Below are 24,994 nucleotides of genomic sequence, written 5' to 3' on the forward strand. Positions count from 1 at the left end.
GATTTGTTATATTCCCGTTTATCAGATGGGATAAGGAGACACTTGCTCTTAATTCGATATCAATATGTTCATATTGCATAAATCGGCAAAAAAGTTGGCAGCGTTTATTTTCTCGTGTCGGTTTTACGTGTCTGCCGTATCGCACCTGTTACCTCATTTTAACTCAGCGACCAATTAATTAGGCATATAGTAATCGTAAATTAATAAAATGATACTTGTTCCGCTCCCATAATTCGCCTCTTTTCACGTATCTCACGTTCTTCATACTCGAGATAAAAGATGGAACTTTAAAACAAGAAAAAAACATAGGCACCTGCGAGAGAGATAATTAAAAAAATTAATTAATTAACATTCGTTACAGCACACACGTCTTCAGACGCATCTGATTCGGATGCAACGCGTGACACTCCGATTGAGCGTGCTTGTTCATCGGCACGTTCCGGTTCGAGACTGCACGCAAATGAGACTTAACATTGTTAACCCCGTCGGCGTGTCGCGTTAGACGTTTCCCGGAAAATGTTTGCAACCGACAGACCGGAGAATTCGCATTATTCGTTACTCGAAACTACGAGTTGACACGACGAATAGGTAACAGTATGTAAAAGAAATGCAATATTCGCGAGTGAAATCAATACAACGGTATTGACTTACGTATAGCGATCTCGCGAAATATCTGCTTGCTGTCGCCCCGATTACATAAACACCGCGTATATACGATCGTGATGCAATTGCGCTTACCGAATGATCAAGTTCTTACTCGAGCCGGGTACATTACATCTCATTCGATAGTAATATACTGTACGATAATAAAAATACAGATAAACAATTTTATTTAATTTAATATAACACGCGTACATTTATCGTATTTTTAAATTAAATATTTACTTTATATATCGATATTTTTATAAATTTAGTATTTCCGATATATTTTATTAGTTCAAATTTACATATTTTTACTTCAACGACTGCATTTTTATGCGATTAATAAAATATATAGCAATAAATGTTTATAAAGAGAATTCATAAATATACATATTGCCTCTCTTTGGAGATTAATTTATGTCCGCCGATGTAATAATAGCTATACAATGGTAAAAAGGTTGAAAACGGTAGATTAACAGATAACGATAGCAAATAATATATGCGAGAAAAACACGCGATAATAACGCGGAAACGCCATCATCCTCTATCCACGTCTCTTGATCATCAGCGGAGAACTTGAACGGCAAGTCGACGAGATACATGACTGCGCCAAATAGAAATAAATGGAAGGACAAAGCTGGTAATTGACAAACACGTATCCCGCCAATATCCCGTAATTATCGCCATACTTGTTATCTCATTATCGTCATTGGATAGCGTCGCGAGACGACAATTTCAAAGTGGCCTTTAGAGTTTGCCGACTGTTGGTGATTTGCAGAATGCGAAATTCAAAATACGTACATCCGAGAGCCATTTCCGTCGTTTAAAACGTAATCAAAGTCGAGAATAAATCCTGATATTAACGATTTAACGATATCCTCTTTATATAAGCGTAAATGGATTTGATGAAAAAATTTTCCGATGCATCTATAATATTTAAAAATTGCTCTGTAGAAAAATTAGGAAATGAAGATGGCAGAAACAAAAAACTTCAAAAATTAACATTAAATTTGAGTAAATTAAAAATATGTATCAAACCGATGCGCCATTTTCCTTTGCGATAAACTTCCGCGTCTCGATATCAACAACTGGTCTCTATACATTTAATAAGTTAGCAGCACGCTAAATTTTGTAGGAATTTTATATATTTTATATATTTTATTATTATATATATATATATTCTTTTTTTTTCTTTCTCGATGATGCGCGGTACATCTCGATTCGCATATAGATAATACCCAAGAGTCCACGGACTGAGTGCAATGCGCTTGCATTCTGACGTAAAGAGCGTTTGCTTGAAGATAACCATCGAAGGCACGTCGGTTCCTTTGAAGAGGCAGACCGACATCCTTAAAGTTTCCGCGATGATTCCACATCGCGTATTAGTTTATAAATATAAATGATATTCTGTAAAATATAGGGAACGCGAGAGTAGTGATTGAAAATATTATGCAGCCGGAGAGATTAATTTTTGCAATAATTTCAATCAATAATTCAGTCCAATTAATCTCGAAAAAATCATAAAATCATAAATTATTGACGCGGAATTTTTATTCCATCACTATGTCAAAATATATCGTTTCCTGGACAATTTTCACACATCTTAAAGCGATTTAATTCTAAATTAAAAAATGTGTGTACAAATATTTGATTCCATTAATATTAAATACTTTGATTATTTTAAAGAAGCTTTACTTTTCGATAACAATGTTTTGACCGCACATAATTATATAATTGCTAATCGCGTCTGCGAGTAAAAACGTTACGATGTCGCAAATTTTATTTCAGTCATATTCAATGACTCAGACGAAAGAAACAATGATAGACAACAAAGATTAGATACACGTGTGTCGTGGTTTCGATAGCAGGATGGATGTATAGTTGTCACAGCTCAAACGTTTAACGGATTAACGAGCGACGCTCGATGCTGCTAATACGATAATGATGCTACTCGACGATCGTGCCCGGTATCGGCGTGCATGGTATTAATCTGCGATTGCGTCCATCATTCCTAAATTTAATCGTCATCGTCAATGATGCTGTCGCATCGATGCGATAATTGCTCGACAAGTATGTACGCGCGATAATCCTCGGCGTCGATATCATTGGAATATCGTTCTCGCGGCCGCCTATACGAAGGTCGATGATGACGCATGATAACGCAATTGAAATTTTATTTATTGGCACGAATTTTACGCGAGATAAGAATTTACACGTTTCGCACAGGCAGATGTGATTTACAAGCGAATAAAATGCAAACTTACACTTTATTCGCTTGCGACACACTCGACGTCTATTGTTCGCTGTAGCTGCTCGTGTGCATAGAAATGCATACACCGTGAAAGCGGCGAAAGAATTTTGTCAAAGATAACGATATTTGCGCGCACTTTTTGGGATTTATTTGGAAATCATATAAGTCGCCGACGTAACGCGACGTAAAGCGAAATGCGAAACGGAAAACGGGAATAAAGGACGAAGCGCAAACTCTACTGTTCGCGCGACACAGAGACAGAGCCAACGGGCTGCAGTTTTTGCAGCAGAGGCAATTCTTAAAAAGAAGCGAGCATGCATGCATTTATGAAGCCGTTACTACCGAATACACATACGCGAATACCCCGGGAGAAGTCACGAAGAGTAAAGTTGCTCCGTTTTCGTCGATCCCTTCGTGACGGATTAACTCCTTATCTCGAACGTAGGAAGAGGGAAGGATATCCTTATCATTGTCACACCTCGGACACACTGTCACTGTCACACGATAACGAACGACGCGTGATTTTTCGCGACATTCTTTTCTTCCTTGCGCAAAAAAGGCAAAAAGAGCGGAGGAGAAGAGTGAAACTCTGGAGTAGGCGCTGGACCTGGAGGATACGATAACGAATACAGTTAATGAGAGAAGAAAAATTAAACAAAGTCGTGGGGGGAGAGGAGAGAACGAAAAGACGAGAGAAAGACAGCAAAAGGAAAGAGGAGGAGAAGAGGGAGCGAGATAAACGAGGCGCCGGCAACGATGTCTCTGTACTGACTGACGACGAGTTGTTCGTATAATGTACGTAGAGTACGAGAGAAAGAGAGAGAAACGACGGGGAGAGGGAGAAGACTGAGAATGTAAGAAAGAGCGAGACGAAGATGGGGAATAATGAGGAGAGAGAATGGCCGAGACGAGAACTGGCCGAGGCAAACGCGAGAAACGGAGACCGGAGAAACGCTTCGTTCGAGGACTCTCTCTTGCACGCGAGCTCGCAAAGACTCGGTTCGATTGTGAGCGAGTTGCCTGTTAACGCTGATAACGAGTACAGGTACGTATGTATTTACCTATGACACATCACCGTATTGGGGGGAAGATCGCAGTGATTCTCAACCGTAACAATATCCAATTGTCGAATCGTTTCCAACAATCGAGGAACCATTTGCTCCAAGATATCTTTCATATGCAAAATCAACCTTCTCCCTAAAATATTCAAGAGGAGCAAATTAAGAAAAAGATGACAAACTTTTTTTACACCAACTAAAAAGAAGAAACACGAAAAATTAATAATAATTAAGAATTTAATTATTTTTAGTCGAGTGGATAATGTGTAACGTATAATATCAATAAAAGTTTATGAGAAGCAAGTCTGCGATCGATTTAATCTCGTTACTCCAACTGAAACTTGCACAATATTTGTAGTATATCATGTATCACAATTGAATAATCTTTCTATATAAGTATACTGAAATAATCTTACGTGCACACACACACATGTCCGGAATTATACGTTCAAAGACGGAAGAGCGACCGAAACTACCGTAATCTAGGAACACTTGGACCAGTAAAAAATTTCTATCGAGCTGAACAAGCAAATGGAATTTTAATTAAAGCACCTTGCGTGTGCACTGAGAATTACCACGACGCTAGATATCGCAAGCTCGTATTATCACGATTCTATAGAACACTATGATTTATCTCTGATTTATGGAGGTATATTCTCTACGCGAGCACGATTATTTTCTGAAAATTATATTCCTGAAATCGAGGGAAAAATCAAGTTTCCTCGGAACGTACATTAATTCGTTTGCATCACGAAATATGTTTCCGATTATCAGCGAATTTTTTATCCTCGAGAACAACTGAAAATATAAATAATAAATAAAAATTATAAAAGTAATAATTGTGATTAGATATTTTTGCAGATTTGTGTCGAGAATTTTTCGTATATATCCTTTATTACGCAACAAATAAAAATAGTCACGATATCATTTCTGATCCGCAAACTACAGGGGATAGCGGATCCGATACGTAACTCGAGGCTAGGAGCTAAAGAGAGTCTCGAAACGTTTCCTACGAGACGACCTTTCGATCTTTCGAGACCTTCTCCTTGGATCGAGAGATGAATTTCTTTTTTGTCCTGGCTTCAATCAAGCGTACATCGATCGAGAACGTTCCCTCGAGTCCCCCGTTGTTCAACCTTCGCCTTCTCCGATTTTCGTTTCTCCCACATCGAATCTCTTTACGATGATTCTCCGCGTACTTAAATCCATCTCGGGAATTTTTATTTGACTTTGCTTCTTCCGTTTTCCTTCGTTTTTGTCCGCGCAATCATGATTTATTGATAAAAACGAGACGAAATATAGCGCATTCGAGTTGCAAGGTAAACGACTGCTTGTGCAAGAAACGTTGTGCAGAAAACGAGTATGCGATACCAGGAAACGCTAGTGTGTTATTACGATTATAAAAATGTACATGATGAAAAAATTCAATAGTGAATACCGAGTGACTTAAGAATTATATGTCATATTAATGACAAACATATTTCCATCAATTTATACCCGCACGCATCATATTATTTATATCAATACCTCGTTTTATGCGCGCTACTGTTATTTACTTTAATCTAGACATAAAATATGCATATTTCTAAATTCTGTATTGTGTAAGCTCGATATAAAGTCACCCTAGATACATGTGTCTTTTCTTTTGTAATATTTTTTTTTAAATGCTAATAGTTTTCATAATTTTCGTAAATGAAATATGCATAAAATTCAATATTCAAATTTTCATTCGAAATACCCTGTGTTCAATTGTATCGGTGACAGTTAGATGCAAGCAACATCGAGTATTCCTACTGTTGATAAACGTGAAGGAAAGAAAGAGATAGTCGATAAGGAAGAATACACAAGCAATAAATGAAAAATTTAATCTTTACACGGTATAATGGCTCTTTATACGAAACTTCCACTCGTTAAAGGATTCTGTTATTTGTTCTCAAAATGATAAAAATAATAGTATAAAATTTGAAAAGCAATATATAAATTATTACAATAGATTTTAAAATATTTTCATATAAATTAAAATGATTTGATAACGAAACGATTTAAAAATATTTCATGACAAATTTACCGCATTTAATACGAAAATATAGAGCAAAATGATGACAGATAAAATCACGCGATAAAAAATTATGATTATTATATATTAATCGCGTTTGTTTGCAAGAAGGATATATATCTGATTAATATAATATGCTATTATTAACGGTCATTCAATAATCTAATGATTAATTCAATAAACGAGCGAATTATTATGAACAATGAACGCTCAATGTTTTAATTCTCCTCAATTATCTCATAATATATTCTTTATATATTATTCAATTAATAATCGAAAGTTACAATGTAATTATTTCATCAATTATTCCACAATAATAATAATTATTAATACATCCCTCGATGAATAAAGAATAAATTTAGATTCTATTTCTAAATGTTACATAATACATATATAATTATTACAAGAATCACATATAAAACATAATCACATCGCATCGATTATATTTATGATAATTGTGTAATTAATTTGAGCGTGTTCCTATTGAGTCATAATGTTAATGATCAAATTATTAAATCAGCACTTTTGTATGCTTGAGATATATTTATTTTTTGACCGTCTTTTTTGGGTAAATCAACCGCTCGAAGTAATTTGGAACGGGATACCCGTCTAGACGGGATCTTTAGACGGGGCCCCCATAAATATTTATGAATTTAAAACGCATAATTACTCCAAAGAGAAGCACAGTTACACAATGCGCATGTATACAATAAACTGCACGCGACTTTTTATTTATCTTGTTTCTCTTTCTTTCGTTGCCAAGTGCGCATCTATACGTTTATGTAAATTTTTGGCACTGCTGAATTTAAGTTTCTATTTACGAGATTGTACTTTATGAACATAAAGTGTGTAAGAAGAGAATAACTTCCTAAATGTCTTGCAAGAACATAATGTTTTCTACAAACTCTGACAATTGAAAATCTTTCTTGTGTCAGAAATGGACTTATTAAAAGTTATATAAAATTAATTGATATTGAAGTAATATATAAATATCATTGTTCAAATGCTTTAGTAATGCTACTTCCAGCCTTTTCCATGTTTATTTTTCAAGATGTATTACGTAACAGAAATAGGTTTAATAAGAATTACGTAATCACTATATAAGGAATCATATTATGAGAAATAATATTATGTATATCGACCACGCACGTATAAATTGATTTATTTTTATCCCATTATTCGTATTCCCATTTAGTTTTTTTAGAGGTTTATAATTATTTCTTGCTCGTGCAGTTGACGTCATATACGCGGATAATAATGATTGCAATTAAAAGCGATGAATTGCGAGAAAATATTCTGCTTGCGACTCAATATTAACTGTATTGTTCTTTCAAACTCGTATATATTCTATTGTTCTAGAATAGATGTTTATAATAATTAATTGTAAAATTAACTGTACAGAAAATTACTGAATATAATTATTATTTATTTTGTTTTAAACAATTGTAATTTAATAATTGCAATAAATGTAATTAAAAATATATGTTGCTAGATTATTAGTAAATTATTATTTTAATGATAAATATACCAATAGAGAACAAAATACGAATCGGTAGCATAAATGCATTTTTCATTTGATAATTTTTCAGAGCAAATAATAAGCATAATTATATCAAATTTAATTATTAAAATTAGACGCGGCAGACTGCAATGAAAATGCAATATATTATTCGTTTACCGTATTTATTTTAACACGTTTTATTGCAAGAAATATCTGGATAAATGAATAATATATTCACTATGTATTTAAAATTGGTCTTTTAGCTGTTCGGAAAACATGTTTGAAAAATATATAAAAAATTTAATAAACGCGATGACTCGTAATAAAATTGCTTTATAGATCATGTGATTCATATGAAAAGAATTCTGATCATCTAATCAGAATTTTATTCGTCTTGACAAGCGACAATCGCGCATTTCATCAATCAAAGAATTATATTTAGCGTCGAATATATGAATGCCAGGCATTATATTCGTACAGATATAATTTTACGGCAAATGCGAAATACTGTGCAGAAATACGTATCGATAATATTATATTAAAGATTCAAGGATACCTCGCGTTCCGCGTTTATGCAAAAAAACTTTTGTATAAAAAATTTCTTTTATATACTACATCTAAATCTACAATTTAGGCCCTCCAAGGTACTCCCGAGCAGCAATGGCGTCATAATCTTTTAAATCAATCCCGGAATAAATGCGGAAGGACGAAAATTAACACGCTCGTGAACAAATCGCGAGCAAATAAGCGCGACAGCAACTTGCTCTGTTACAAAGCGCCGATTGTGAAGACTCCGTTACACACTTAAAGTGCCCGGTCGTTATATGCAGGTATGTGCACATTATTGCCGCCCAATCCCGACCGAGGAATGCGTTACCGTGTGGAATCGCCTCTCACATCGGCAGGTTCGAATGCTCTTTGTCCGTGAGATCTGACCTGATCCAGTAGTCCACCATCTGCTACCATCTGCCTTCGTAAAGATTTCCTCGAAAGAAATTTCAGGAAGCATAGGGAAAAGATGCTCTCTCTCTCTAAAGAATGCACCTTCCTAAGAAATATTTATTTTCGAAATCATGATTGTAACAATATTTTATATATTTGTGTACGTGCGCAAAAAAATATATTCACATTTATCTTAAAAAATAAAAGAGATATATTTTTTTAATTATAATTATATAATGATATTATAAAATTTATAAAATAAAGAAAGATATCAGAAAAAAATTAGAAATCATTTGTAGTCAATGCATTTTGCTTTGACAAAGTGAAATTTGCTTCACACAAATATATAAAATTAATTTTGCAATTATTTCTCGAAATATCTCATAAGCTTTGAAATAAGTCAAGTTATATTTTTTGATAAATTTAGAGAGAGAGAGAAAGAGAGACAAACATTTTTTATCTAACATTATTAACAAAGTGTCAAAAAAAATCATAAATATCAATTAATAATTCAACTTTGATTTTCAAAGAAAAATAATCTCTTTCATAAACGTAACGCTCGTGGTGCGATTATTGACTTTGATTAAGGCCGTCAGTAATTCAAACCGAATATTCAATGTCGAAATAAACCACACGCGTTGCAAATTTTCGGACGATTTACAATCGCGACTCAACGTCACTCACGATCAAACAGTAAAAAGGATCGACGTTTAACGGCCTCGAGCTCACGATAGGTCTCCCTCTCGTACTAAAGTCTCTTCCTGCCCCCATGTCATCATTTTATCTCGCTCCTGTGAATGAATTTGTGAACACAAACCATTGGTCCGCCTCACATCCGCCTATTTCGGTACAGACACGCGTGCCCTTCGTCTTTCGTTGAGGGAGAAAATTATTTCTAGCAGCTGGGCAACGATCTTTTCTTCGAACATTAGTACAATCTCGATTTATTCTATTCGGCTCGATTAATATTGACGAATATCCACGGAATTCTCACGCGACGTAGCATTCTATTACAATTTTCGCTTTACCGTACTTGAAATTACTTCTTCATTAACGGGAATTTCTCAGAGATTCTGTGTAGAATCCTCCAAGATTTATGCCGGAGATAATAGAAATTATGTCATCGCGTAATACCGATAATTGGTCCAGACTTATTAATCGAGGCAGATAATTATATGCGAAATATGCGTACGTGTGCGTGTACTTGTACGATTGAAAAGAGAAATCAATGTGTGAGTGATTGCTCAACTAGAAATACACATCAAAATTGATGATCTCCGTAAAGAGGAGCGCACTTTTACGCAATGAATTAATCATTATATCTGTGACGTGATAAATCGCTACAAAACCGATACATTATAGTGCTCGTGCGCTCATCCATTAAACCTTCACTGCGGGGGAAAAAACGTAAATTTCGTTCGAAGAAAAAGACGACGGGAAAACTTGGTAAAGAAAATGGCGCGATTGAAGCGCACCAGGTATAAAGAATATAAAGGATTCCTGTAAATTTACACGGCACCCTCCTGGCGATGTCTTTTAGCGTAACTTGCACGAGTTCACCGGTTGGCATGCTCTCGCATGAATGCAACGCGAAATGCAACGCCAGAGAAAAACACCGGGGTGTAAGTGTACGCGCGTAATGTGTCTATACATCGCACGGTGAAACTAGAAGTTAACAGCTGGAAACTGGTTTCCAAGAGAAGGTTTTATTCGCGTACACGGACATACAGTCGTACAAAGAATAGGAGAAAGAGAAGACAAGATACGAAACGAAAGAGAGAAGAAAACGAAGACGGATAAAAAGGAAAAGGATGCAAAAACTTTTCTGGAAAAGATACACTAGAATAAGAAGAGATATGAACAAGTGCAAAGAAGAATATAAAAATTGGCATTTCCAATGCTTTTATTTCTCTCACATAAATATAAATATAAATAATAATTTTCATTATTAGTTGAAAATTAATTAGTCGAATTAAAAAGTGAGAATATATAATTTAAAAAAAAAAGTTGTATATTCGATGATTTTATAAGCAGCGAATTTTGTAGAATCTATTAATTTTCTATTAATTTCGTAATAGATATTATATCAACTTATACGAGATAATAATATAAAAATATTATTAAATTGATTTAAAATAATAAAGTCATTTTGAATTAAAAATGAAGATTACTCGTCTTTGCTTTTAGGATCCTCTCAAAAGAATGAAGAAAAGAACAGGAATGGAAAGAGAGGAAGAAGAAAGAGAAAAATAAGCGAAGAGAAAGGTGAAGGAGAAAAGAGGGAGAAATCAAGGAGTATGGTTACACTATTTGTGTCTAAGGAGAAACATGGGCGCAGAGATTTAGGGGCACCACCTTTTGACATGTATATGGTAATTTTTACATTCATCTGTTATGTAATACAATCTTCATTTGAAATATAATTAAGAGAGAGAAAGAGAGGACAAATTTTTAAACTTTAAAAAAATTTTTTTGATTAATCAATTTATCAAATGAATTTAGAGTCTAATTTTCCTTAATATCGAGATACATAAATTATTGATGAATGATAGAAAAATTTCGAAATCTTTACAAATAGACGCAGACTTTCGCTTTGTTAATTATAACGCGGTTCAAAATTAAATATTGAAATATTGCGACGCCGAACGAATGTCGAATTTTCGCCGAGGTAAAAGTCAACATTAGATCCATCAAGCAATCCATAAAAGAATAAAAATGACTGCGGCCGACACGGAGCTGCCTATGACGTATACGAGTATGTATGCACAGCGGAAATTAAGATTCTTCCCGCAAACAAACGCAAAACTTTAGTCCCAGCTTCGGATTGCGAGAAGCGGACAAGGAGGAGACAAAGAGAGACGGAGCGAACGGGATGGAGGTGGAATACGCAAATGTACATGAGGAACAATATAGATAAAGTTGAACAGGAAGAAGAAGGAACGGCGACGCGGGTGCATCTCGCTTTTGGCGCCCGAGAGCGCTATATTTTTTTTGCTCGATTGAAAGAAGCAGCGCGGGAGAAGTGGCTCGAGGTTCCCTTCGCGAAGACCAAGAATCCCCTTTATTGCGCGGGATTATCTCTGTCCGAACATATCCGAAAGGCATAAGGATCGCATGCCTGCCAACTATGGCTGTTATAACTGCACGTGCGCGCGAATTGCACTTTGTCTCTCGTGATTTGAAACTCGCGACTGGTAGCCTCTCTCTCTCTCTCTTGCGCGTGCACGTCAATTATATAAGAGATAATAATTGCCCTCAAAGAAATACCGTCGTGTTTATCATCAAAAATTATTCTCTCAAAAATAATCAACTGCGTATTTTTTAAATGAGACACTATTATATTTTAAAAATTAGGAAAAACTAAATCAGCATTAAAGTAGCATTAAAAAGGACTTTTTATAATAATAATTCCTCTGTTAATAGTTATGATAATAGGTACTGACATACTTATTTTTTTGTGGTTTTCGTGACTTATATATGTGCGCATGTGTAAGAACAAAGTAAAAGAGATTAAAACAATATTTAAATATTTTTCAAAATTAGAAATGTTTCACGAATATTTGTTAGATGTTGAAAAACATGTATTGTGTTTAAAATCTCTACGAATAAAAACACAATATAACAAGAAAAAATGATCTAACCTGTATCGCACATATCTCGGGATCAAACTTAAATAAATCGAATTACCGCGTTACGCGTCAATTTTAAACTTGCGCGAGAAACGCGCGCGAGAAAGTGCAAATCGAATCCTGCCCCTAATCTCTTACCGTTATCGACATTCAATCTTTTGCCGTTGTACTCACCATAATTTTTCGCTGAGATCGGCGTCGGCGAGGAAGGAAGGATACCGTTGCACCGGAGATAGATCCTACAGCCGTCCGCTGACGAGATAAAAGGACGAGTTTCACTCCGACGCTCACCAATCACTGTACACGTTGGACTTTAACTCGCGACGCGACTCCGAAAATCTCTCTCGAGATGCTTGCGTTTCGAACAAAAAGGTAAATCGCGCGTCGACCGGCAACGCGATGGACCCGCGGAAAGAACGAGACAGACGCTGGACCCAACGGCAACGCAACAAGTGACAGCCCCCACGCGCAACGCGCGTCGTACGTACACTGACTCGGGAAGCGCGTGACCTCGTGCTACGCGCGCCCACCGAGGGCGCCACCGCTCGAGTCGCGACCGCGTCCTTTAATAATCATTTTATTTCAACAAAACAAAGCCGAACGTTTTGTTTTCTTTTCAACATACCTTTATCCTTTTGCGTACTTGTGTTATGATATAATGTTATGAAAGTGATGTAATAATATAAAAATCAATAGGCAACATAATACGCTTTTCATTTATTTAATCTATGAAAAGCGTTTTTCTTTTCTTTTCCAATGTATTGTTTACAATAACCATATAAATTTCCGATTAGAAAAAGAGTATTTTAAAAATGTTGCCAGTGTTTGATTTTCTGCATCACATTCTTCTGGAAATGAAATAGAACATTTTAAATTTTATTTTAATTGTAAAAAGGAAAAGAATTAAAATTAAAATATAAGCGAACAAAAAATATTATTTCAATAAGTATTATTATATGACATAGCAATATTATATTTTAATAATCTTTCTTCACTCTCTTATACAGTTCTGAAATGAACTCGATAGTTCCGTTAAAGAAAAAAATGAGTTTTAATTAAATTCAATAAAAATTCTTGTATAATAATAAATTAACAAAGATTATATTCGAATAATTTGTTATGTAAAATATATAGAAAATTGTGTTTATAAAAACTATACTTGATAAGGCAGATCTTAATATCAATTTAATGTAGCTCCTATATCTATTATTGAAAATTAAATGAAAATAAATTTTATAAAGTTTAATATTAATGTTTTTTTTCTGTTACGTATAATAAAATAAATATACCTGAAATAAAAAGTTATGCATATTTTATTACATGTTTATAAAATTTTAATTATATGATAAATAAGAAATATTTCAGCGTATATTCTCTTAAGCAGATAGGCGGTAGATGACAGCACAAATATCGTATGGAAATCGATATGTTTCATTTTGATTTGGAAGAATCCTATTTTATCATCTTGTTGAAAAAAGAAAAATATATATTTAATTTTAAAACAATTAAAATATTTCGCCAGTGAAAATAAGCACATATTGCGATTGTAAATTCAAAGTAATAAAACAGATTAATTAAATGAATGGAATCAATAAAGAATTAGTAGTGAATTAGATCAGACTTAAATAATTAGTAAAATTAGTAATCTTTCTATTATCATTAAATACATTTTTTTTGCGTTGACGCGGTTTATTTTAATATTCCGGGAAAAAAGTCTAGATATAATTATATGTAAAATATATATATATATATATATATATATATATATATATGTGAATATATGTGTTCTCATATATCTTTCATACATTTCTTTGTTCATCTAAACAGAAATAATAAAAAGCACAATTAAAAATAATTAAAAAAATAATTTTTATATTGCTTATTTCTCTCTCATAAAGTATATATAAAATGATTTATTATTATTAAGTATTATTACTTAGTATTAATAATTCATTATTTTTCGTAATTTACTTTTTATTCTTAGAGCAAAATATCTAATTTTATTTTTAGTATTAATTCATCATTTTTATAAAATTCCAAATATATCGGCAGAAAAATCGCAACGTAACCCGATATATCCGAAATCTCGATAAATTAATGATTTTTTAGAAAGGTAAGTAGTAGAAAAATGATTCGCGGATTAAATATACTGAAATCAAAGTGTTCGTCGAAGAAATTGAACTTTTTATTATGAGAGTAAAGTATCGATGGGTAGACAACTCGATCAGACGGATAGATCGAATCGAAATGAACGAGCCGACCGCTCCCTTTAGTTAAGCCGGGAACGACTCCGATTAATATATCTGTCAATCAGACACGTCAACAGAAACTTTCCTTTAGTGCAGATCGATTTCGGTATGGCGCCTAACTGAATATTTATCACCCTGCGAGAAAGCACAAAAGAACTGATTACGAGAAATTACAAATCGATGTGAAATTTGTTCAAAGGCGCTTTCTTCTTTTTTTTATGGATGTCTATCCTTTTTTGAAATTAACATAGCAGTGTGGTTTCTCCTTTCTTTTTATTTTCTTTCTATCTTCTTTCAATTTTCAATTTCAGTTTACTATTTGATTCTTACATTATTTTCAAAATAAATGTAGTATGTATATATTTTATTAAAATAATTATAATTTAGAGATTTTAATTCAATTTAGTCCAACTGAAAAAAGACATTGATATCTTGAATTAAAGAATTAATATTTTCAAAGAAAGTGGATTGACGAGTCAATAAATAGAAAGATCAAAATATTTTAATATTTTATTTAACATTTATATAAGAAGTCTGAAAAACATTTCTCTCTCTCTCTCTCTCTCTCTCTCTCTCTCTCTCTCTCTTTAATTATTATTCCATAGCTCTTAAGATAAACATCATTGAATAAATTGTCTTTTCTCTGCTGTCTTTTATCTTAATTTGTTGACAAATCTATTAAATTTTTTAAATAAAATTTTAATATACACATTATTTTCTGAATAATAAACGATTAAAAATTTAAGTAGAAAGAAAAGAGAGACATATTGCTTCGATCTTTACGATTGTCAAGATTCATTGATCCTTGATTTCTTTCGCATGATACTGCAACAAAAGAGCATGTGGCCGTAGGATTCAACAGCAGCAACAGGATGCCATGGTATTCTCGCCTACAGTATCTTGTGCTGTAGAAGTCCGTGCCTTTACTTTCACTGCTGATCTGATCTAAGACACGTTGTCTCTCAGCGCAATCCTCCTGCATCCCAAAGAGCCGTCAGGCCAATCTAAATATCGTCTTATATCAGAACAGAAGATGAGTAATTGAGTAACGATTCGCGAATATCAATCGATCGAGCGCGATTACGCATCCTTTTCAATCACAATCGATCTGTTCCTTTTGCCTGCTGGACAATATCTTTGCTGTGCCATCAACAGTACGACCATTGGAATTTGAATTTACATCGCGCTGGGCGAAGACGAGCCGCGAATGCCAGAGGCATAAATTTCGCGAAATGCGTGTGTCGCGCGGACAATCGAGATATTGAAAATGATAAAGAGAGAGACACGAGGGAACGGCGACAAAAATAAAAATGTAGGGAAAATGTGATATGCGACGCTAAGATCATCTCCTAAACTACTTAATTAAATTTAAAAAAAAGGAAAAATTAGGCGGAGGATGTTGCTTGTTGTTTCTCCTCAAAGTTTGACTAAAGATGACAGAGAAAAAAGAAAAAAAAATGAACGAAAAAAATTGATTGAAATTTAATTATTCCTATCGGATTTCACGAAGAATAAATTTTGTATCCTGATAAAAAATCACACGCGTGATTATTTAACAACGTTATCCAAAAAACGATTAAATTAGCATAATGTTTTTGCTCGAAGCATTTTTAATATGTAAATTTAATAATATTATTATCATGGAATAGTGAACACGAAATAGAATATTTCTTGTTGCGATATATTAGTAGCGCAATGTAATATATTTTAATGAGATTTACGGTAATTACTCGAAAACGTGACGTTATCGAAACACAACCGAAACACAATCATTAGTTATCCAGAATTGCAGAATATTTATTCGAGACTCACCGTATATTGCATATGTTTTTTTTGCGAAAGAAAATAATATCCTCGAAAATATCGTCGCGTCAATTTATCGGGCAATGTGCATCGCCCCGTCACCGGCATATATGGAAAATGTTCCGCAATCGATGCAAGAAGGTGCGTCATTGCCCAAGAGATCGCCAACTCTTTTCCAAATCATGGCCTTTAACGTGGCTCGAAAAATATTGCTCTTTTTATAGTAGACAACGCAAGTGTGGCCATGTTTAAAAATTGCAATTTTTAATTATAAACGACAAAGGTGACAATATCGATAGTAAAATTATGTAATGTCTTGTCGCGCTCTATCTATGGTATAAATTATCTTTTATAAAAATACATTCGACGAGATTCAATTACCCAGCGGGCTTATACAAAGTACACGAGTAACGTGCCACTCAACGTTGCCTCCTTAAGTTTGTGTGAAACCTAAATCCGCGTATTTACGGTGTATTACACACGCGACGTGAGGGGGTGAGTATACGAGTATCATTAAGGATATGTCCGAGTCTCACACATATGCTATCGCGAACCGTGCACGGGTGGTTGTTGGCAGAGTGAGAGTGCCATATATATAGAGAGAAGGGGAAACTCGACTCGGCACTCCAAAGTACACAGCCTCCGCGATTACAGTGGTGTGCTCCTGCGGTTCCTTCTATTCTGTTGTCGCCTAATATCCATTCCTCGCGCCAGTGGTAATAATCAGCCACAGATAAGTGGTTTTCCGCACGTCGTAGCCGTCACCAAACAAGGGCACAACATCCGCAGAGCCAACACAATTTCTACCACAGGTCGTCGGCACCATGAAACTTACGTTATTCACGTGAGTACGCGCCGTTCACGGCTCACGATTCGAGACAATTTGTTATTCCGGTGTAAAAATAAAACCTGAAATTTATGAAATTTAGATATTAGAAAGATACGACATACGACATGTATGTATCCTAAAATAAATTTCGCAGTTTGTAGACTCTTACCTTATTCTTGCATCAAGCTCCCCAGCATTTCTCGCAATCTCTCCATAATAACCGAACGTAGTCGCAACCATGCACTTCTTTTGATAGTGTAACCGCAGGTGATTATACTCTTGCGCATAAATAATAAGTGTTCTTAATCGAACAGCTGTTTGGCGATATTATTAAATAGAAATAAGCGACACACGCAAAAACCTCTTCTTATGATATCTATTTATTTATATGAGCTAGATGCATCGTATTACTTGGCAATATCAAATGCTCTCTGATTGAAAGTGCAACAAAAAAGGATGCAAGAAAAATTAGGCATTGTTACACCAGCTAATTCTGATCATACCTATAGATTATGGATCAACCTCAATAATTCCAAGGCCAGTTACACATGCGCAATTGAAAGGTATACCTGCTACCCATGTGCACTCGTTGTCTCAGACAATATCTGTAATTGAAAATGCCCTGCCGGAAATTGCAGCTGCCAATAATTTTCGATCGTAAACGTAAATTGATTTACGACGTTCGATGGACAATATATTTCAAATCGTTTAGCATAGTATTTCCATAAGAATTGAAGATAATGTACTACGATTATTAGAATATGCTCTAATTTTGTAAGAAGTTATATAATTAATATGTTTTATAAGTCTCTGCTTATATTAATTATTTCGCGCTGAGCATTCCACAACATTTTTATTTCGATCAGATTCATAACCAGGCGGCTGCAAATTATATATACTTGTGCACATATATATATGTATAATAATGTATATCAATAACGCATGTGCAAAGAGACACGTTATGCAAACGTACGACTGCAGTAGGCCGTGTTCTTTCCTGGTTCGGACCAGGAAATTGATTAGAAAAGCTGTAATGGGAGAGCGACAGCGCATAACAACGATTATAACGAAAATCAATCAATATATGCATTATATTAGAAAAACAAAAAATTCACATGGTATAAATATCGTGGTTTCTCCTTGACATTATCCTAACGAATAATGCATATCAAGTTTTTTGCTTCATTATAAACCAGCGAAAAGAATAAAACAGAAAGACATTTATTATATGCTGAAACAAGCTTCCTCAACATGCAATAAAAATGCATTAAATGTAAATTTATAATACAGAATGAAGAAATAAATAAATGCTGAAACAGCTAAAAAGAAATTAAAAAACATAAGGAAAAGAAGCAGAAACAAGGTTGAAATATAAATTAAGCTGAAGAAAAAAATAAGAAAAAAGTGAACATAATATTTTAAATGCAAAAGAAATTTGAATATTTACTTTAAATATAATTTCCGATTTAAATCTTTATAAAAAAAGATTGAAAAATTATTCTTATACAAAATATGTTATTATAAAATTACAGGATGATTCTATTTTAATTAACAAGCGAGTTGGAAATGTTTAACATTTTATATGGCACGAGATACATTGTTCTACTTTAAGAATCTTTTTCAATTTAAAAAGAAAAAAAGCGTAAAGAGAAAGATGAGACTAAAATATAAGAAAGGATGACAGAGGAAGAGAGAAAGAAAGATGAAAGGGATAACGGCAACGAAACTTTCTTATGCACGACGGGAGCAATGCGTACTCATGCATTACGCTAACGATATCCTGTAGGTGGAATAATGCGAATGTAATCGCTTCCTTCCAAGGCAAAGCTCTAGCAAGTTCAGTGATCTCGTGACGCGACGGCAGGTATGATAAATTACTTTATTCCTGAGATATAAATAAATATTTGCAAAACATACGGTAGAATATTATGAGAAAATATATTCCATATTATGACAATTTCGTATTCCCCTGCATATGACGAAAATTATGCTTATTAATTATCACCTAGTGACTAGTCTAGTATATCGATTAACCGGTTAATTTTGATAAAATAAAAAGGTAGACTCGACAAGCATGAGAATAAATTGATTGCGTGAAACGTAATGAAAACAACTCTTTACGTCTTATTTTAACTTTTGTTTGAGATTTCTAAGTTGACTATTGTTACTCCATATTCGTATAACATGCTGCATTTTTAATTAAAGAACCTTTATATTTTTAAATTACAGAAAATTAGTATTTATAAGACGTCTTATTTATTCAAGTGTGCCTTATGAAGCAAATATGAAATAATTTTAATACCTTTGACAACAAATATTTGTTGTCCTCATTAACAATAAAAGCATATTGTGCAATAAATAATACATGATGAATAATGATGCTATTCCATTTCGAAGAACAGACGGATTTTTATCTATGATATATTCAGACAGAATGCTAATTAAATGCTAATTGACATATTTATAATATAAAAATCTTCATTAAAGATGTTATTATGCATTATAATGATGTGCGTTATTTTTCAATGAGCATATATATATATATATATATATATATATATATATATATATATATATAGAATATATATAGAATCTGTGGAATTTATCTTTCAGTTTTAACAAAGAGCTTAATCGTCGCTCGCGAATAAAGAACTTTTGTTGAATGGAGATAATGAAAAAGATGTTGGATCACGATTATAATCAAAAGCATCAAGAAATTATTAAAGATGAATTAGAAAAAAATCTCGAAACTATAAAAATAAAAAAAGAGTATTGAATTTTAGATATTGAACATCAGATATGACTTTTTCGGGAAAGAATTAAATAAAAAAATTAATACTAAATTAAATATATTCCAAAACGTGTCAGTATATATTAATAGCATCTTTTAATGACAAGTCAGAAATCGACAATGACAAAGTATTACTATTTAATGTCATAGATCATGCTATTCAATCTTACATGTTCTCCAATATTTTTAGTTTAGCTTGCTAATGAAAAATTACATTTGTACTAAAATCACATAAACTTGTGATACAAAGTTTTTATAGATTGTGAAACCATATCGAAGTAAAACGAACAATGTTTTTCGTCAAGATAAAAGTTTTGATAAAATCCGATTAATATACATCGCGGTTTTGTCGAAAGAAGATGTATCATGGAATTTACTCACGAATCCTGCACGAAATAACCAAGTTTAAGCATGTTGTAACACATTTCGAAAAGTCTGTTAGAAATTGAGGACGCGAATACAATGGTTTTGTAAATGCCAGCAGTTTTGTAAATCTGTTAATTTATTTTTATATTTAACATGAGAGCATCGCGGTAAAAATATTTTAAAAATTATATGCAAGTTGTTTATTTTCTGGCAATATGAGCTTAAAACTATGTTTGGAATTTTTAAGAATATAAACATATTTATTTGAAGAAGATGTAAGAGAAAATTTCGCAACTGTTATATAAACATAATAGAAATTTGTAATTTTTCTGTAAATAATTGTAAGAGAAATGTACATACTCGACGTGGATGCAACATGTGCGCTCCACGTGGTTAATGTACGTCTGCTACGTAAACACAATCATAATGTGTTAATGAATATATATGAAGGAATTAATTTAAATTAATCCCAAACGCAATTATTGTCATTACACTCAATAATTTAAAAAATAAAATTCTGACTTTGGGCAAGCTTCGAAAAACATTTAATTCACACGATTTTATAGAAATAATCGATTCATACAAAGATAATTATTCGAAAGAATGATTCTTTTCCAAGAAATAAAAAAATGCATAGGAATTATTATTAAAAAATATTTAATTTTACAGAAACAATATCTGTTGCAAAATATTCTTTCTCGAGCGATAGCGAATGCTCTCGTCATCTTTCAGAATGTCATCGCTGTTTTCGTTTCAATTCGCGTTTCGATTTCGTGTTTTCGCAATCGTTCGCGTGGATGTCCTATAGCGATCTATTAATCGGACTTTTGCGGATCCCAAATTTTGCCTTTCCTCCCTTCAACTCTCTTTTCTTACCTGGGGCCTCGAGTTCGGCTGGTTTTCTTGACATTTGTGAGCCACCTCACGTATATGAATGTCCCGTCGTAATGGCGCGGCCAATCCCGAACAGCGCGGCATACAAGTTGCACGAGCAGAGAAAGTAAGTCTCGTGTACGTGAATATCATAGGTCAAAATCCATCTGGTGTACACGGATCTACTATCACGCGAAGCGAACCAACACGCGTTGCGCCGAGCCACGCCGAGCATACATAATAATCGTTGCAGCGTACGTCTCTGGAGGAGATCTCTCGTCCTCGGATTCCTTTTTCCTGGCGAAAGTTGCGGTCGAGATTATTGTCCTGCATGTATCCTGCACAAAATGTCACAAACAATTGCTCGATACGTCTGTTCCAGGAAAGAATCTGTTGTCCTCTCGCGAATAAAAACTATTTAAAATAAGAAAGATAAAAGTCTAGAAGCTTATTTTTTAAAGAAAGTTAACAAAACTCTAAAATTACGAAAAAAACCAAGTTCTTATTAAATAAGAATGAAAATTTTTAGTCGAGTGGAAACTTGTGTATAAAAGTAATCTTTAACAGTTTAAAAGTCTTAAATAAAGATATGTTTAGAAATAATATCATAAGAATCAAGATATGGATTATATAAGAAAAAAAATTCTAGAGAGAATTCTATACCGCAAGAATATCTCCTGTTTTTTCAATTCCTAAAACTGCATAATCTCTCGTTCTCCAGCTTCTGAATTCTCAGGGCAATAATCTGACTTGCATATTTTGCTGTCTCCTAAGTGCAGCCTGTCAATTTAACCGCAATAAACTTGTTTCGTAGCGTTACGCCTGGTACTTGAATAACATATTTTTTTAAATACGCAACAGCACAGATTGTTTAGTGGTTTTAATATGATCTTTCGGTCTAGCGCCTTCCTTTTCAATCAAGAGGAAAATAATTTTCTAAGAACATAATCGGCATGCTGATCGCGTGCTGCAATCTTCAGTTATCTCGTACATGTAGTAAAACATTTTTCCATAATCTTGTAATATTAATTAATATCTGTATTTTGTTTTCGTATTAGATATACTCATTGCATTTTTGGATTCTTGAAAAGATTTCTATTTTAACATACCTGTAATTGAAGGAATTATTATATAAAAATATAAAGAATATAAAACTGTTACATGTCACCTTACCTTAAGCGAAGTGAAATATATAAAGCAGGCGTTAATATAAACAGAAATTATAATATAACGTGTTTTTTGCAGAATATTCGCTCTCTGTATAATAGCCGTCTGCAGATCAGCCGAAGAGGAATATGATTATGAGGAAGAAGTAGCAGCACCGGTGACGCCGGCACCGGCACCGGCAAAACCAGCAGGTGGTCGGCTAGGAGGTCTCTTATCCGCGAGAGGACGCCCAAATGTAGCACCTGTAGGGAAAAAAAAAGTATCACCGGTAAGTCTACCTATATTTTACATAAATGCAATGATTTATATCGAATATTTGCATTTATCTCAAATGGGGTGGATAATATTTTTAATATATATATAATAAAAAAACAAACAATATAAGACAAGATTTGCACAGACATACTATAAGAAAATCCTAAAAATCCTAATAATAGAATATAATCTTTTTCTGTTTTCTTTTTCTCTTCTATTTATTCTTTAGATTCAGTCAACGACATCGAAACCAGTAGAACAAGCACCCGAGGAAGAAGACGTAGAAAGTGAAGAAGGGCTTGAAGACAGTCAAGAACACGAAGCTCCGACGACAACGACTGAATCCGCGAAGAAGCTTCGTAATGCTGGTGGCGTCAGGCCCTTTAGGTAATTATTCGTAAAATACTTTCTTTGAATAATGTGTAATATGCAGACATTTTTTTAACAAATGTGCACATAATATAATTTCAGATCAAACGATGATCTCTTGGCTGCTCTAAAGAGGAGAAGAGCGCAGACCGGATCCAGCAGTCATTCACGAGAATCTGCTTCTACGCATTCTGCAGTAGAGCATACAACAGCTAAAACAAAGTAATGCAACATGATAAAAAAAGATTTATATTCTATACAAAATATTTATAACAATATATTATATTAATTCTTAACAACATAAAGTATTTTCTCATTTCAAAACAAAAATAAAATTGCAATAAATTTTCATATAAATGATTATTTCAACCATCGCGCAAATTTATCAGTGCGTCATATTTATATTGAAACAATGTGTTTCAGAGCTAGCACAAACAATCGTAGCAAAACTAACGCAGGGGGCGAAACAAGAACAACAGGACGCGGCAGGTTCGGAGGAAGAGGAAGTAAAGTTGTACAAGAGGAAGTCGAGGAAACTCAACAAGAGGAAGTCCAAGTGAAACCTAAAGCTTATCGCAGGGGTTAAATCAATCGTTACTCTGTGTGATGATACTTGTTTAAACTTGTTGATTTCTTAGAACATATATTAATCAAATTTGACGACTTAAACTATGTGTTCAAAAACTGTGTCGTCTTCTATATTGCAAAGTTCAAGACCTTTGTAAAACGATCTCGTCAATGAATTTTTCACAACAAATGTGCTACTGTTTTGGAGCAAAAATTCAATTTTCGAAGAATTCAACTCGAATTTATATAAATGAAAATATCACTCGAAGAATGGTGGACTTTGTTCGTGTTTTACCACACGACATCAAAAATATGAGCGATCAAGAAAAAGAGAAATTAGCATATCGATTATTATGATAGGTGCTAATCGAAAAGAACAAAGTCTTCCTCTTCGTTACCAAGTGTATATAGCAAAACGTTGCCATCCCCAAGTACTTAAATCATTTATCTATTATATAAATGTAAATTAATATGACAATAAAATATTTCTGGAAAAACAACTCTATTTAATGCCGTCCTTTAATTATTTTCGCAAGTTTAAAATAAATTTAAAATAATTACTGTAATTATATTATTTAAATATAGAGAGTAAAATATAAAATGTGATAAGCTCAAACGTTTATTTAAATTTAAATTAATATTAATATTTAAAAATGAAATCATAAGATATAAAATATAATGTTTCTTTTCACGAATGATATCAAAGTTTAAATAGTAATAACAAGATTTGAAATATAAGAAAAATATGTGTAACATGAATATAAGACATAATGGAAGCTTAGATTTATATGTGCGACAATGAAAAAGTCATTTTTAGTTGTGACGTTAAGAAAAATAAATTATTTATTAATCAACATATTTAAAAACTCTAGTAATAAGCATATTTAATTTTTAAATCGATCTGGCGCCAACGTTCTTCATTATTATCTCTTCACATTTTTCAAATATTTGGGTCATGCTAAAAAAAATGATAAATGATGCATACCTCGTGGAATGTGTACATTGGAGAAACTCCTACGATGACTCTTGGAATGTTGGAGGCGTTTGGTGCGTGCACTCCCGCATTCTTACGTTTCGCATTAAGCGAGAGAGAAAAAGTCAAATCACTCATCACTCCCAAAAGATTGGTATGATCGACCTATTTCTTCAAACAGTAATAACCTTTATAACACGCATTTAATATTTTTCATCTTTCGAAATATCTTTTTGCACACAAAATCACGACATACAGGAATTGTCTCGAGATATAGTAATGATGCGAATAATAATAAAAAAAAGTATCGGACAATCGACAGCATTGTATATTTTAATTTCACTCTCTTGCAGCACGGATTTTTAATACGAATAAAAGATGGCAAATTATAGGCAACAGGTAACAGGTTGCGAATTGATGGCTGATCGTCCAAAAGGAATGACCTATAGACGAGTAATTCGCCCGTGAGCACGAGAGCGCTGAACTTTAAAGTTTATCTTTGGTTCGATTTTACCGGACAAGATTCAAGATATCTGCCATTTGGGCTCTCCTCGCGTGCCACGCAGCCTTGGGACCAAGATGGGAGAGCCATGAACCGCCCAATAATCCGAGAGAGAGTGCGTATAGAATGCTAGAAAACGAGAAGAAACCAAGGAGAGAAGAAGAGAGAGAG

At 33.5% G+C, this 24,994-nt stretch overlaps 2 protein-coding genes and 2 long non-coding RNA genes across 17 annotated transcripts in view; 2 read left to right on the forward strand and 2 right to left on the reverse strand.

The window, feature by feature from the left end:
- Window positions 1-3,960, reverse strand: part of LOC105252903 — a 179,950-nt gene extending 175,990 nt beyond the window's left edge. For 6 of the 14 annotated variants that reach the window (XM_025414646.1, XM_025414657.1, XM_025414652.1 and 3 more), the window contains exon 1: window positions 3,249-3,951. The gene's annotated coding sequence lies outside the window, so the exon portion shown is untranslated. Of the gene's footprint in view, window positions 1-3,248 lie in introns of all 14 variants that reach the window. The other 8 variants (XM_025414645.1, XM_025414658.1, XM_025414656.1 and 5 more) reach the window with 4 other exon arrangements.
- LOC112639747 overlaps window positions 1-10,816 on the forward strand; it is a 106,208-nt gene extending 95,392 nt beyond the window's left edge. Inside the window, exon 3 of the long non-coding RNA XR_003123653.1 lies at window positions 10,638-10,816. This is a non-coding gene — a long non-coding RNA (uncharacterized LOC112639747). The remainder of the gene's footprint in view (window positions 1-10,637) is intronic.
- A 5,920-nt stretch (window positions 10,817-16,736) lies between these two features.
- Window positions 16,737-23,837, forward strand: LOC105252900. The gene is made up of 5 exons (XM_011260552.3): window positions 16,737-16,975; window positions 22,236-22,425; window positions 22,642-22,799; window positions 22,884-23,003; window positions 23,205-23,837. The coding sequence occupies exons 1-5, from the start codon at window positions 16,956-16,958 to the stop codon at window positions 23,365-23,367; spliced, it is 651 nt and encodes a 216-aa protein (XP_011258854.1). The 5' UTR covers window positions 16,737-16,955; the 3' UTR covers window positions 23,368-23,837.
- Window positions 16,907-21,156, reverse strand: LOC112639745. The gene is made up of 3 exons (XR_003123652.1): window positions 20,994-21,156; window positions 17,130-17,238; window positions 16,907-17,040 (listed from the first exon to the last, which is right to left on the reverse strand). It is a non-coding gene; the product is annotated as an uncharacterized LOC112639745 (long non-coding RNA).
- Window positions 23,838-24,994: the final 1,157 nt, after the last annotated feature.

Source organism: Camponotus floridanus, unplaced genomic scaffold, assembly GCF_003227725.1.
Source record: "Camponotus floridanus strain SB8 unplaced genomic scaffold, Cflo_v7.5 scaffold86, whole genome shotgun sequence".
In the NCBI taxonomy this organism is placed as follows: Eukaryota; Metazoa; Arthropoda; class Insecta; order Hymenoptera; family Formicidae; genus Camponotus; species Camponotus floridanus.